The sequence below is a fragment of the Metarhizium brunneum genome, chromosome 1, assembly GCF_013426205.1.
Source record: "Metarhizium brunneum chromosome 1, complete sequence".
Lineage (NCBI taxonomy): Eukaryota > Fungi > Ascomycota > Sordariomycetes > Hypocreales > Clavicipitaceae > Metarhizium > Metarhizium brunneum.
In genome coordinates, this window is record NC_089422.1 from 3,804,502 (window position 1) to 3,818,789 (window position 14,288).

At 52.9% G+C, this 14,288-nt stretch overlaps 4 protein-coding genes across 4 annotated transcripts; 2 read left to right on the forward strand and 2 right to left on the reverse strand.

Annotated features, from left to right (window-relative positions):
* Positions 1-1,056: 1,056 nt before the first annotated feature.
* G6M90_00g011520 (uncharacterized protein) lies at positions 1,057-2,914 on the forward strand (the record flags this gene model as incomplete). The annotated part of the gene is made up of 3 exons (XM_014693885.1): positions 1,057-1,239; positions 1,338-2,084; positions 2,180-2,914. The coding sequence occupies 3 exons, from the start codon at positions 1,057-1,059 to the stop codon at positions 2,912-2,914; spliced, it is 1,665 nt and encodes a 554-aa protein (XP_014549371.1).
* An 818-nt stretch (positions 2,915-3,732) lies between these two features.
* On the reverse strand, positions 3,733-5,740 carry GLN1 (Glutamine synthetase; the record flags this gene model as incomplete). Its single annotated transcript, XM_014693884.2, has 7 exons — positions 3,733-4,062; positions 4,119-4,228; positions 4,287-4,456; positions 4,523-4,857; positions 5,409-5,501; positions 5,576-5,611; positions 5,738-5,740. 7 exons carry the CDS (start codon positions 5,738-5,740, stop codon positions 3,733-3,735), a joined length of 1,077 nt encoding a protein of 358 aa, XP_014549370.2.
* A 5,428-nt stretch (positions 5,741-11,168) lies between these two features.
* On the reverse strand, positions 11,169-12,423 carry G6M90_00g011540 (uncharacterized protein; the record flags this gene model as incomplete). The annotated part of the gene is made up of 3 exons (XM_014693883.1): positions 11,169-12,037; positions 12,076-12,181; positions 12,238-12,423. The coding sequence occupies 3 exons, from the start codon at positions 12,421-12,423 to the stop codon at positions 11,169-11,171; spliced, it is 1,161 nt and encodes a 386-aa protein (XP_014549369.1).
* Positions 12,424-13,313: 890 nt separating this feature from the next.
* Positions 13,314-14,255, forward strand: Rrp7a (Ribosomal RNA-processing protein; the record flags this gene model as incomplete). Its single annotated transcript, XM_014693882.1, has 1 exon — positions 13,314-14,255. One exon carries the CDS (start codon positions 13,314-13,316, stop codon positions 14,253-14,255), a length of 942 nt encoding a protein of 313 aa, XP_014549368.1.
* Between the last annotated feature and the right edge of the window lie 33 nt (positions 14,256-14,288).

The window sequence follows — 14,288 nt, forward strand, 5'->3', positions numbered from 1 at the left end:
CGTTCTTTCCTAATAGACGGCTTCTGCTCCTTGGTGTGAGAGCATTAGCAGAACAAACAGAGCCTTTGCTGCCATGGGCTGTAATCGATATGGATGGTGTCCGAAAACGCATCCGCCTCGTTCTTTTGGAGGAGAAAACCGCAGTTGAGATTCTCTTCAAATCAGCCCGAGTCTCTCGGTCAAGACCGCAGGGGTTCAAAGGTTCGGATGGATGAGTACAGAAGCAGTTGGGCACTTATATATATATAGTCCACCGTAGCACAGCAGCGTCTGTATGCGTGATGCTCTGTAGTTGCTGTCTATAATGTCAACTATCAGGATAGTTTAGCGTCTACTTGGCCACGGGGACATGTATCTTGCCACAGACTGCAGTTGCGTCCATCCTGGATCTAGATTAGATTCGTCTCTTTGGTGTCAAAACTCAGGAACTGGAGTTGCGCTGTGGCCAAATATTGACCACTTGGGAGCCAATTTAACTTAGCTAGTATATGCTAAGATGCTTCCGCCAACGCCACCAGAAGTGATAATTGAAGCTATACCAGAGGAGCTGAACGCCGCAAATCGACAAGCCACCACATCTGGGCATCAACTGCCGACCCGCGGGATAATGTTGGGCCACGGATGGGCCTCGACAACGCCCCTAGTTGAGGGGGTTTTCTAAAAAAGGCATCGATTTCTCACGGGGCAAAGATGCAGATGCTCAGGCGAGTTGACTGGTTCGTCCACTTGTGTCACGTCAGCACCGGTCCATAATATACGGAGTGTCGGAACTGATAACGCGCCACATTCAGTAGACGCAGGCCTCACTGCAGGTCCACCAATGGATTGACGGCACGGTTTAATGGGCCAGCCAAGGCCGATTTTTGGCACCAGTTGACGGATTGTGGCTTTGTTGCATGGTGATGTTATGCCAAGGTTGGCGTCAACGGAACCTGCAGAGCGGGGGATATTTAACCAACGCAGGAACACCACGAGTTGCTCACGACGTAACCATTTCCGCAGACATCGGACCCTGTAACCAATCATTGTTTCGATACATAAAGACACTCGGCAGCAATGGTTGTTCTCAAGGCAGAGTCCGAATGGGGCTATGCGCCGCCTCCCCAGACCCCATATAGCATCATCAGCAACATCCCCGGATGGGACATGTTAAAGGGCATCCGTGATGGGGACATGGCTCCATTGGCCAAAGTCGTACACATTTATCCTCGGTTGTCGCCGACTCACTATGTCCGCACAGTATGCGACCTCCCCTCCTCGTCTCTATAAACTCCCCAACTGGAATGCTAGACAACGTTTGGGCATTGCTAATTCGAGCCCGTGAACCATGTAACTAGCTTGCAGGAGGCGTCGCAAAGGCCGTCGGCCTCGAGGGCAAAGGATGCATGGTATACCTCGACCCCGTCATGTGGAAATACACAGCCAGCCATGTCTCGCACCAGCAGCGCCGGCAGTTTGCCATCTCCCCCAACAAGTTGATCTTCAAGGCCGTCGACGTGGCCGGCCACCGCCTCTACGCCGTGCTATTCGAGCCGGAGCACACCAAGGCGCTGATGCTCAGCTGGGGCACGCCGGGCATCGGCCTCTCCATCAGAGGAGCCGAGCAGCTCCTGGACAAGATTGACACCCTGACCGAGGTGCCCTTTGAGAATGCAGATGCTCCCCCCAAGCCGACCTGGACGCCAGAGGGCCCCTCGCACGAGCTGCTGAGACGGCGCATCGTGGAGCTGCTTCAACATGGCGCCATCGATCCGCAAAAGGTCCAGTGTCGATCCAACGACGTTTTCCTCTATCCAAGTGGCATGGGGGCTGTTTTTACGGCCAAGAACCTGCTGCAGGAGTATCGCCCCGGCTTCGTCAATGTCGAGCTGGGCATCGTGTTCCACAATACTCATGAGCTCCTGCACGAGGAAAGCCCGGGGGGTTGGAAGCATGCCCCCAAAGTCGATAAGCAGGGGATCGATGACTTGGAAGCGTGGCTTGAGAGCCAAAAGAGCAAAGGAAGCGGTGCGACGTTTGTAATTGTTGAGTATCCGGGCAATCCAACCCTCGACACCCCCGATTTGCCGCGTCTAAAGCAACTTGTAAGTCGCCCGGTTCTACTTTTTTTTTCTTTTTTGCCAAAGTCTCCTACTTCATGTCCAACTCTAGACTTACAATCCCTTCCCCCCCTATCTAGTCCGAAAAATATGGCTTCGTCTTTATCGTCGACGACACCCTAAGCTCCTTCGGCAACGTCGATGTCCTCGCGCAGAGCGACCTACTCCTCACCTCTCTCACCAAGTCCTTCAGCGGCAGGTCCGACGTGCTCGGCGGATCCATCGTGCTCAATCCCCTCTCGCCTCACTACGCCGAACTATCTAAGCGATTCGCCGCTTCTCACCACAACCAGCTGTTCGCCGCGGATGCCGAGGTGCTCCTGTCCAACTCCCAAGACTACTTCGAGCGGACGTCGCGCCTCAACGATAACGCCCGTGCCATGGCTGAATTTCTCGGCAAAACCATCGGCCAACCCGACTCGCCGGTCGTCAACGTCCAGTACCCAAGCCTGCTGCCGAGCAAGGCCAACTACGACGCCTTCAAGCGCCGCAGCACGCCGGAGCTTCCGACCCCGGGGTACGGGTGTCTCTTGACGGTGGAATTCGACAGTGTCGAGACGGCCAGGGCCTTCTACGATCGCTGCGGCTTCTACCCGTCTCCCCATCTTGGCGGGCACGTCACAATCATGCTTGCGTATAACATGTTCATGTTTGGCAAGGACAAGGATGAGGCTGCGGCGTTGCGGCCATGCGGCGTCAAGGAGGAGAGTGTCCGGATATCAGCGGGCTTGGAAGATGCGCAGGACTTGTTGGATACGCTTCAGGACGCTCTCAATGTAGCTATCGAGGTGAAGAAGGGGAGCAAGACTCAGTAGGTGGGTTAAGGGCCAGACAGCTACATGTCGTTGGAGCCTTTACAAACACCGACAGGCAATTTACCAATAGCGCAACGAGAAACAAGGCGCCATTTATCTTAGTCTTGATGCACAAAGGCGTGATCCGACAACAATGTAGTTATTGGCACGTATATTCAGACTACCGGTCTGGCGCAGCCGTTGGATAACAACTGCTTTTTGTTTTCTTACTGAAAAAGAGCAATTGGTATACTGAAAATAGCATGGCTATAAAATACTGCCATTTCTTACCTTGTTTCAAGGAATCCATCAAGTCTCGGGACTAATTGCTCAGTGCTGACGGAATCCTTGCTCATTTCCCACACGCAAATCATAAAGGTGACGTTCAAGTGAATTTTATAATGAGCAGCTAGAAAGAATAGAGCATTGAAAGAACAAGGCACTTCCTTACTTATTCCCGTATCCCGTTATCAAACCCAATACATCAGCTACCATTACTCACATCATCGTTTTGGCAGCGTCCTGTGCGTGCATCAAGCCAACTCAATAGCCCTTCCAGGATACCATATGGCAGCTCGTCTACCAGTCATTCATTCACGTCAAAATCTCAGCCTAGCATTTCAACCTACGCGACAAACAATTCACCACGGCAACACCATGTCAACACCATGTCAACACAATAAAAGTAACATGTTTCCAGTGTCTGTTGCACTGTGTAATATATATTCACTAACTACTAAAATCCTTCCATAGTGTATCTCATCCAAAACGCCATGGCAATGAAACCGAAACCATTAATGCTAGTCTAGTGGTAAAAGGGTAAAAACAAAACAAGCTTCTCACAACTTGCCGAATATTGAGGTCATGAGGACCCTGGTGACACGGTAAGGATCGGCGTTGGAGGCAGGTCGGCGATCTTCAAAGTAACCATAGCCCTTGGCGGCAGTTTCCCGTGGGATACGGATAGAGCAGCCACGGTTGGCGACGCCCCAGGAGAACTGATCAATGGAGCCAGTCTCGTGGCTTCCGGTGAGACGCTGCTCATTGTCCTCTCCGTACTCCTTGATACACTCGGCGTGGTGAGGCTCGAGCTTCTTGAGAGCATCCTCAATATGCTTCATTCCACCCTCGGCACGCATCTCTTTCGTCGAGAAGTTACTATGCATACCCTACAGCAAGTTAGCCACAAGCAAAACAACTTGTGTTTTCCCTCGGGGATTCTTACAGCTCCGTTCCAATTTCCCTTCATAGGCTTGGGATGGAATGAAACCTTGACGCCATAGTCTTCCGCGACGCGAGCGAGCATAAATCGAGAAACCCAGAGTTCATCGCCCACTGGAGGTCTGATTAGCATCCATGGCACAACATTGAACAGACAAATGGGTGTACTTACTGTTGATGCCAACGCATGGACCGACTTGGTACTCCCACTGACCGGGCATCACCTCAGCATTGGTGCCCGAGATGTGGATTCCAGCGTAGAGGCAGGCCTTGTAGTGTGAGTCGACAATGTCTCGCATAACAACCTTGCCGCTGCCAACACCGCAGTAGTAAGGACCCTGGCTATAAGGCTGTTAGTGTGCATGTCCTTCAAAAGCTACTAGTTTTCACAAGCGCGGTGCAACATACGGAGCAGGGAAGCCGCCAATGGGCCAGCCGAAAGGGCGGTCATCGTGATCTAGGAGGGTATACTCCTGCTCGAGGCCGAACCAGGGGTCGTGGTCGGCATAAGCCTCCATAGCCTTGTTGCACTCATAACGGAAGTTGAACTTGTTGGGAGTGCCGTCGGCGTTCCAGCACTCAGCCAGGACGATGATGTTGGGAGAGCCGCGGAAGGGGTCGGGGAAGATGGCGCAGGGACGCAGGTAGACGTCAGAGTTCTCGCCGGGGGCCTGATCGGTGGAGGAGCCGTCAAAGTTCCAGACAGGGAGGTCTTCAGGCTTGTACTCCTTCTCATCGAGGGTCTATCGCGATCGGGCACGGTTAGCTTCTGCGATTCTGTACTCGGCATGACTTGATGCGATCTGCAATATGCTGTACGTCATAGGGTATCACACATGGGCTGGGGCAGTCCACACGCCGCCGCACACGGCACCGAGGGCCCCCGAAGCCCGGACACCGATTGGTCCGCTCGGCCGGTGCCAGTGGGGATAATCTCGGGGTGACGCTGATGCGGGGTGGCTTTCTTATTCTGAGCGTGGCTGAGGGGCGCAGAGTCGCCTGCCTCGCCGCAGCGCCAGGCGTGTGGCTCAGCTCAGACTCTAGAGTCAACAAAGCGCCCCCCGTCTCGGCCTCGTGTGACCCGGAAACAGCCACTCGCAGCGCCAGGATTCCACGCCGCCGCCCAGAGAAAAGTAGAATGTGCAAAATGCTGACGGAACAAGTCGGGACCTGGCAAGCCACAAGGGCATTTGCGTCGTGTGCAGGCAAAATTGCAGGCAGGGGTTGGCCAGAGATAAGGGAGGCGGAGGATAGTTGTCATTGATTGACTGGGGTCGCTGGGGCTCGAACTCACCCTCGATTTTGATCGAGTCTCGCCGTTAGCATCGACCCAGACGTATTCGGCCATGATGGAGCCCTTTTGGTCGAGCTTGAGGTATTTGTTGAGCTGGAAAAGGCAGAGCGGTCAGCATATTTGCAGTTCGGTTTCGAGGCCGAAAGAAGAAGAAGAAGAAAACGTACAGTCTCCGTTCGGGAGGACAAAACTTCTCGATTCGCCTGGTAATAGCAGCGCAGTTAGCAATCTGGAGTGGTTGTTTTGTGCCTGCATGCAGGGTTTCTGGCAGCGCTCCTATTGGACGAAAGCGAGGCAGCGCAACGGCAGCACTTTGAAGATAGACTTACCATAGTTGCGGTGTTTTGTGGGTAGTGTGTAAAGAAGCAGAGCAACAACGGACAAAAAAAACCGATTCAATGCCTTTGTGTAGCAAAGAGCATATACAGCTGGGTATCAGGGGGAGCTGCAAACACAACCAGATGTGGGATGAATTAATTCGGACGGGTGTTCCTGAAATCGTCAAAACCTGGGGCGGCGAGTCTTTTATGTATCCAGGCGCAACGAGCCACCGAACCAAGGCGAGCGAGCGTCCAGAGGTCGGTATCGCAGGAAACCATTTCAAGCACTCCGTAATGCAAAAAAGTCTTATCCACACCCCCTCCCCTCAAAAGGACTAGGCAGGTCGCGGGGGGCGCCAATTGACCACGAAGCGCCTGCAACGGCGAGGGACTTGCGACGAGGTATAGATAAGGAAAGATACAAAGACGCAGTGGCTTGGTCGCTGGTTCCGGTGCTGGGCCGTGAGTGGGCGCCGCCGTGTGTTCGCCGCAACAAGCCCCAAAGAGTCCACCAATTTGGGTCGTGTCATTGGCCTTTGTCGACAATTGGGAGGCCCCACGACGGGGGGAGGCCTGGGACGCGCCTGGGACACACCCGGAGCCTGCCCTTCGGAGAGGGCGACGGGACTAGCTGTGTCGTGTGTGTACTGTTGGGATCGGAGTACTTGGAGTACTTTGCGCTGGGGTACAGTACCTCGGTTCTTGCCCTGCGAACGGAGGGGCAGTGGGGACTCGTCAAGTTCCGTCAAAGACTCAGTGGCGCGCTGGCTGCAATCGTCCAGCCCTGGGCGCGCTCACAGCCCTGAAAGCCCTGAAAAGCCCTGAAACGCTTCGCGACGTGGCGTGCTGCCCAGCAAGAGACGGACATGGAACATCGATGTCGACTTGAACATGTCAACTGGTCGATGGACCTCTGGGACTGTGCTCTGCCCGTCTGCGGCTTCGGCCATCAGATGGATAGATAGTCTGGGGAAACGGCCTCGGGTTATCAGGAGAATACAAGTGGCCAGTCAAAGCCATCGCTGACCAGTCGTGCTGACGCTATTACAATTGATATTGTGCCAAGCGGGATGACAGTGTACGGTATGTGCAACGCATCATTGATGCTCCAAACCGTTCATGGTCAAATCGTGAAGCCAAGGCCCTGGCAGCAGTCATTGATTCGTCTCCAACAAAGGCGCGACACTCTCTTCGCTCTATGACTCGTAACAGGCCTATGACACACGCTTGCACGCCCTTCCACGGTACTATTTGCCAACAGTTTGCCAGGGTTCGCCTGCTGTTCACTATCTCTCTTGGCGGTCCGACGTTTGTGTGGCCTGGCCAGAGAAGGGCTTCCAGAGGACCAGAGTGCTACATACATCATGTCGATATGTACAGGACTGACACTGCAGGGCATTCGCGGGTAGCGACGGCGCGCGTAAACCAAGGGTCCAGACGCATCTCGAGAAACATTGAAGAGACATGGACGGGAACCTGGGCCATGGCACAAATAACATCGACGACGTAGGCCAAGCTGATCCGTGCAAATGCGCTGCTATCCGTCAGGCTACATGTTGCACGTTATGACTGATAGGTTTCCCATTTACACTTAAAAGCAAACTTGCATACATGCCGCCTGCATCAAGGTTATGGTGGTAACCATTGGTGTGCGGCCCGGGCTTGCTGTGTGTTGCAGTGACCAGACAGCAGACAGCCCCCGAGGACACTGCTTGAAAGGGGGCTGGACTGGACCTTGTGTGTCATTGACCCGACAAGATTGACCAGACGTCACCTATTGACCGTATTACACCGACCGTTGAAGCGACTTCCATTTTGCCTGCCCAGACACAGTACAGTGGCGATGTACCTCGCTTACAGTTTTGGGCGGCCGGTACATGCACGTGCTTTTTTGCTGGCGTTTAAAGCAAATGGCGGGGTGGCGTTGGACCGCCGTTTTCCTCTCAGTTGCTCTTTTTCCCTGTGCCAAGAATCAGACTGGCCCCAAGGTGTCACATCGATGGGCACTATTGATGCAGTGCTCTGGCCATCATGAAGCAATTTTGTTCCTTTGCAATTTGTCTTACGCTCAAATGCAACATGGCCAAAGGGACTTGAGTCGTCGAATGCCTTCAGTCGTCATTGTTGGGGTATGACAAAACAGACCAGTTGACATCGGGAAAAGAATCGACATTGAATACCCACGCGCCCCGCTCAGTCTACTGTGGTCACTCACGCTGACATCAACAATGGATGCGCCTCAAACCGGTTTTCCATAGTTTTCCAGATTAATCCAATTCAAACACTGCACGGCAATCGTCATGCCTACCGAATTCGAGCGGGCGTGACCTCACTTGCAGACTTTACAAGGGACCCTGTATTTTCGTAATTAATACACTGCCGAAGCACTGCTGTGAAATGTCAACTGGTAAATCGCCGCTGGCCCTTGCCTCGTTTGGTCGTTTCTGGACGGCCGCTTTCCAGGCACCCGGCCGTGTAGCATCGTCAAATATAAGTGGAGTCGACCGGACATGAAATGGCCGAGTTGGCCAGGTGAACCAGCGGCACCTGTGGCGGTGGTGGGCGCTGAACGAGCGCCTGGAGGCTGACCTTGCGGACGTTTGGAAGGAGCATGCCGTCTGGCCACAGTAATTGACGCCCAACTCGACGCCTGGTGAGGCTGTGCGCTCCGTTTTGGACTTGGATTGGTCGGCAACACCTTGCAATGCTATTTTTGACATTACTCCGCCCGTAAACGAGCCGTGATGCGATCAATTGATCCCTCGATACGAAGCCCCCCAAACCTTCGCTTGTCTTGGGAGGCTGGGCATTGTGGCGCGCGGCCTCACCGTTTGAACCTTCCCGATGTCTTGGCTGTCACCAGACGGTGCACATGTGCCCTTCTTTCGTCACGGCGGCCGACGACCATCATCATCAATCTTCAAGTCGAACGCGAACACTATTTCTGGCAACGTCAAGTGCTCCGTACAGTAACGCTCCTCTCCCACACCCTCTCTCGCTGCAACCTGCGCCGACTCGGCACCCCTCGGAATGATTGCGGCAGGCACCGAATGTTCCTTTTTGTTACCTTGCATCAACAACACCCGTCTCAAAGCCTGGCTCGTCTCCGGACACAAGTGCCCCAGCCCGGCCAGCAAAAGCCGGGGGTTGCAGGAACCTTGGCAATTTCCATCTCCGGGGCGGAACAGACACCGTCTTGGCTCAGAACGGCGGCACACGACACTCGACTCTTCAATGTTTGGCTCTGGGCGCTCCCGCACATGTCATTCTTCATCGGGCATGTGAGAGCAGATGCCACAAGTTAATAATTGACCCTTTCGCTCCATTCCTGCCGCTTAGCCCAGCAGCCGCATTTGAGTTTTCCTACGCACCACATGCAGGGCTAAAACCACACCATGAGACACCGTTACGGCCGTCAGCCTGCGCAATCTGGGGAGGCGCGCCCCAGACCTACGTTCCTATGCCATCAGCCTTGCAACCGCGCTCCTTCAGGTCCCCCAACAAAATCCAATCACGTAACTTGCACACCGAGCCTATCCAATCTCGGCTTGTCGGAAACAACCACGCCTGTCCTTACTTACTTTGGGAATTTTTTCTTGTCTCTCTTCCCAACCGGCCCTTTGGCTCCATTGTCGTCGCCGCTAAACCCCAGCCCGGCCAGGCCCCTGGTTTCCCCCCAAGCATGTCAAGTCAACACTTGTGCACCTTATCGTCGAACGCTGATTCGCCAAAAAGCACCAGACATCATCTCCATGTCCCCGCATACATACAAAAAAGGCTTGCACTTTCGCGAGCTTAAGCGTTTGATATTGTCTGTGTGCTTTGTAGAATTTTGGCGCGATTTTTTAGCTGTGTGCAGGAACCCTACGAAATCACTCGACATGGTACTAGTCGATCCAAAACGGATCTTTTCGGAGCATCGCGGGTTGACGAAAACAACCTTATGGGGAATTTTTAATTTTCATGTTTTTTTAACACTGAATCTTGGTCCTATTTCCGCTCATGCGTACTGTGACCCGATCGTGGGTTTCACATCACCACACAAGTCACTCTCCATGCAGCGCGACTCAGGAAGCCAGATGTTCTCCTTTTCTTCTTTGGTTTGAACCACTGATGCCCTGCATTTGTTGCGGCTTTTTTTTCGGCGATGCATCGTGTTGTGATGTGTGACGCCACGAATATACATACATGGCATAGCTTCTTGTCTTGTCTCGGCATCAAGAGCCCGATTGACGGCCACCCTTTGAGGTGAAATAAATCGCTCGAAACAGTGACATTGCTACGATGAGATTCCTTGCACATACGTATCTCCTAGTTTCTAAATTACCCGACAAGTCCTAGAGCGCTGGACGGGATCTTCAAACGCTTGTGGTGGTGCTTGTAGATTCGCCGACCAGCCGTGCCTTGCGCATTCCCGATCTGCGCAAAGCGAAAAGGCAAGAGCAGACACAATTGATACGCCCCCCCGCATACATACAATAATATCGCACCCCTCCATATGGGTCAGACCCTGTTTCCTGCCCGCCCCAGAGAACGCTAGCCCCTCCCCTTTTACGCTTTTTTGGCGTAGATCCATTCATCCTATCCGTATTACAACACAGAATGACAGCTCCTGATTTCCAGACACGTCAATTGGCAAACGCGTCCGTCCCCAATCTTTGACGATGGAGGGAGGTTGTAATCAGAAGCAATCTAAGAGGAGGATGATTCTTCACCCAGTGCTATTTTCTCCCCTTCCCCCAATTTTTCTCTCCTTGGCTCTCCCTGGCTCTCCCGATCCCGGACCGAGGGATCTCGAGGAGCTAACGTGCGACCAGAAACTTTGCGGAGCCTTGGGGATCCTCCGGCTGGCTACTGATAAAGTCTATTTTACCTGTGATGTGATTTGTTCACCTTATTTTTCGGTAGTCAGCAGCGTGCGTGAAGTTTCTAACATGTGCTTCACTGCCAAACTCGGTAGTCTGGCGGGCATACAATGGAGCTCGTGTGTCAGGCAACAAGTATCTCGGCCCGGGCTGTCGGTTAATCTTCGATCAGGCGGCTACTAGGTCGTTCTGTCTCGAGGGAGGAATAGATCAAGTTGGTTCTCTAAGAAGGGGGTGTCTGTCTAAAGTTGTCATCCAAAGGATTCGGCAGAATTGGGCTGAAGAGATGAGCAGCGGCGGGCAAAATCGTTCAAATTCAAGCTCGACCTTATCAGTTGCTTCCGATGTTCGGAACACACCCACCCGCCCTTGTGAGTCGAAGTATAAACTTCCCCAGATTCCAGATCTGCTCGGCCACCACCTGCTGTACCATAAACGCTGTAGTACTCGCATGCATCCGAACATCCCACGCTGTCCTGCCACGAGTCTTCTAGATGAACATGGCTTCCTAGTATAGACGCGCACCCGTATGTAAAGGTGGACTTCGTCAACATGTAACCTTCTGATGTTCCATCTCAAGGACTCAATATCGACTCGGCAGGTACCCCCCAGTACCAGCTAGCCACGCCCATAGCCCCCACGCTCATGATGGCTGCCATGAGAAAGTTGACGTCGTTGTTATCCAAGAGATCCCATCCGCTCTCAATGACCCTTGACGGCCGTTGGTCCCCGAAGCTGGGCTTTCGATGCTTATTCCTGAGGTTGTACTTGGCATCGTCCTCATCTTGGTCGTCAATGGCCGAGCCATCTTGCTTATCTGCTCCAGCCTTGCCTCCATCTCCACCGTCCACAGCAGCTTCTGGTGCAGCACGGCTAGTTGCAGACACCAGCACGCGGTTACCACCCTCACCCTCGACAATCTTGCCAGATCGCACATCCCTGACTGATCGTTGGAACATGCCTCCGAGGAAGCTGTCGAGGACACTCCCTAATGCACCCCAGATTACGAGGCCACCCATAAACACCCGTCTCTGGGCTAGGGTCCAAGGCGCGCCGCCGCCGAGGGTTGGTGCCGTTCCAGGAGTACATGCAGGTAGGAATACCATTGAAGCGGCCACTATGACCATGGACCCAAAGAGGCCGGCCACCAGGCCAAGTAGCGTGACACCTCCGTTTGTTCCCCGGGGTACCTTTCGTAGCGTCAAAGACGTTATCAATCTCGGTTGGCTCTTGGACAGGATGCCAAGTTCTGAGCTGAATGTATCAGCGGCCACAGCCGCGTAGTTGGCAATGATGCCCACAACCAAGAGGTCGCCGCCCCATGAATAGCACATGCTGCCTTTGGGGTTGGGGGTATTCGGGTCGGCGTATGCCGCTGCTCTGGCTCGAAGTTGATATCCGTGGGCGACCGCAAATATCGACGCCATTAACGAATTTGCAAACACTATACACCCGCGTATTAGTAACTCCTGTACTCTATACTAGGAACGCGGCGCATCACCATGCCTTGGACGTGTGTTCTTGGGCCTTCTCCGCCCGAGCTGCCCTTGGAGTGCAAAGTCAACGTAGCTTTGACATTTTCTTTGATCTGCCAATCGCGTTAGCACTCGGAGCCGTGCGGCCACCAGGCAAGCCAGTCCATACATGTGTCACCCGTGTGCCTGCCAGGAAGAACACGCACAGCAGCGCAAAGGGCAGATTCCACGGATGATACGCATGGGCAATCGCCGTGAGCGTCGCGGCGAAAAGACCAGCGGGCGTAAGAGAATTCTTGCTCCAGGCTCGAAGAATAAGGGCGAGAGTCGCCGGTATTGCGATAATTGCCTTCATGGCTAGCAGCGACGGTGCAGCAGGTCCGGTCAAGCTGGTGATGTTGGCGATTGCTGGAGCTGCCAGAGACGGTGGGTTTGAGCTTTGGCCTGTCAAGGTGTGCGCGGCTGACGTCAAAAAAGACGTCAAGTGTTCCGGACTAGCGCCGGAGAGCTATGGCTGCCCTGCACGATCATAGGGCTGGCTGATCGTGAGAAAACAACAGCTCGAGTATCCGCCAAAGGAGAAGGGAAAAAAGTCTAAATATGAGGCAAATCACGTACATAATGCTAATGCAAAGACTTTTATTTTCTACGCATTATTTAGGCCATATCGCTAATTTCAAGACTGGTTGCGCTTACATTCATCTCCGTGTAGTACTAGTCAAAGTTCAATGAACACTTCAGCTTCCGTACTACGGCACCATCGTAATGCCGGGCTTGCGTTGTACGGATTACGCTAACATATTAGACATTTGATTCGGAAGGTTTCCAGAAACTTGGTATTTTTTTAACTTGATGTTAACCTACTCTCGATGGTTTGTCGTTTGACAGAAGTCCTCGCACTGTATGTTTCGATTCTTGGTCGAGCTGATTGACTCCAGCACCTCATTACGGCAGTATAACACAGCAATAGAAACATCTCGGTATCTAAAAAATTCTATCTCGTCTGACTAAAATGGAATTCAAAATCTGACAAAATCACATCTGTTTACTCTTCAAATGTGACTTTGGAACGATCTCCTGTACAGTGGAAGCAGCAGAGCTGGGTAATCGATAAGATGTGGGGCCCGATTTTTTTTCTTCCTGCCAGACTACGAGATCATGTCGGGTTTTCATCTGCATCTGCTGCAAAATCACATCCTAGCCGTCAATTCCTGATCTTGAGAGCTATACACCCGGCTTCTTATGATGGCTTCCGGTGACATACCAAGCGACCAGTTCGCAGTTCTGCCGATTCGCATGCCTCCTATGCCTTCCTTCCCTCATAGCGCTGTCCACGAAGTTCGCATTCGCCGAAATACGCCAAAGATCCCTACCGCAAACGACTCCCGGAGTCTTTTTTTGAAGAACATTCCAGCCGATAGCACTGAGCCTCACTTCAGAGCAGTATTCACAAATCTCGTAGGCGCTGGCCGCTTCGAGACCATTTTCTTCCACGATGAAGCCACAACTGCCTTGCCTGTTGGCCCAGCTCAAGCAACAAAGATGCAAGGCTTTGCAAGGAAACGAAAGATGAAGGACGTCGAAGCTGAAGAGAGGGAACTGGAAGAAAAAGCCTCCCAATTACCGCAGATATGGACAAGACAATTGCACAGGAGTAGTTGCACGGCAGTGGTTTTACTTGCCGATGAGAGGAGCGTCCGTTTAGTGCTCAAGGCGATCGCAAAAGTTCAAAAGAGCAAAAAATATCCTGTTTGGGGGGAAAATATGGCAGACGAAGTTCCAGAGCTAGGATCGTCGTGGGTATCAGAGCATCTACAACTCTCACGAGTTGATAAATCTGCCACACAAGCGGCCGTCCACGCCTTCTTCAACGCATACAACCGTAAGGAGAAGGAGGCTATTGAATTGGCCAAAAGGCTTCGGAATGAGCCGGATGAGGATGGCTTCGTCACGGTTACAAAAGGTGGAAGGGCGGCGCCTGCTAGCCGTGGCGAAGCTGAAGAGGCTAAGCAGCGAATGCTAGACAAGGCTGCCAAGAAGAAATCTGAGTTGAAGAACTTTTACCGCTTCCAGCTTCGTGAGGAGCGCAAGAAGCAACAAGCAGCTCTTCTTCGACGATTTGAAGAAGACCGACGAAAAGTGAACGCTATGCGAGAGAAACGTGGCAAGTTCAAGCCGGAGACCTGAAATGCTTCAGTGTCATCAGGCCAAATTCCACCA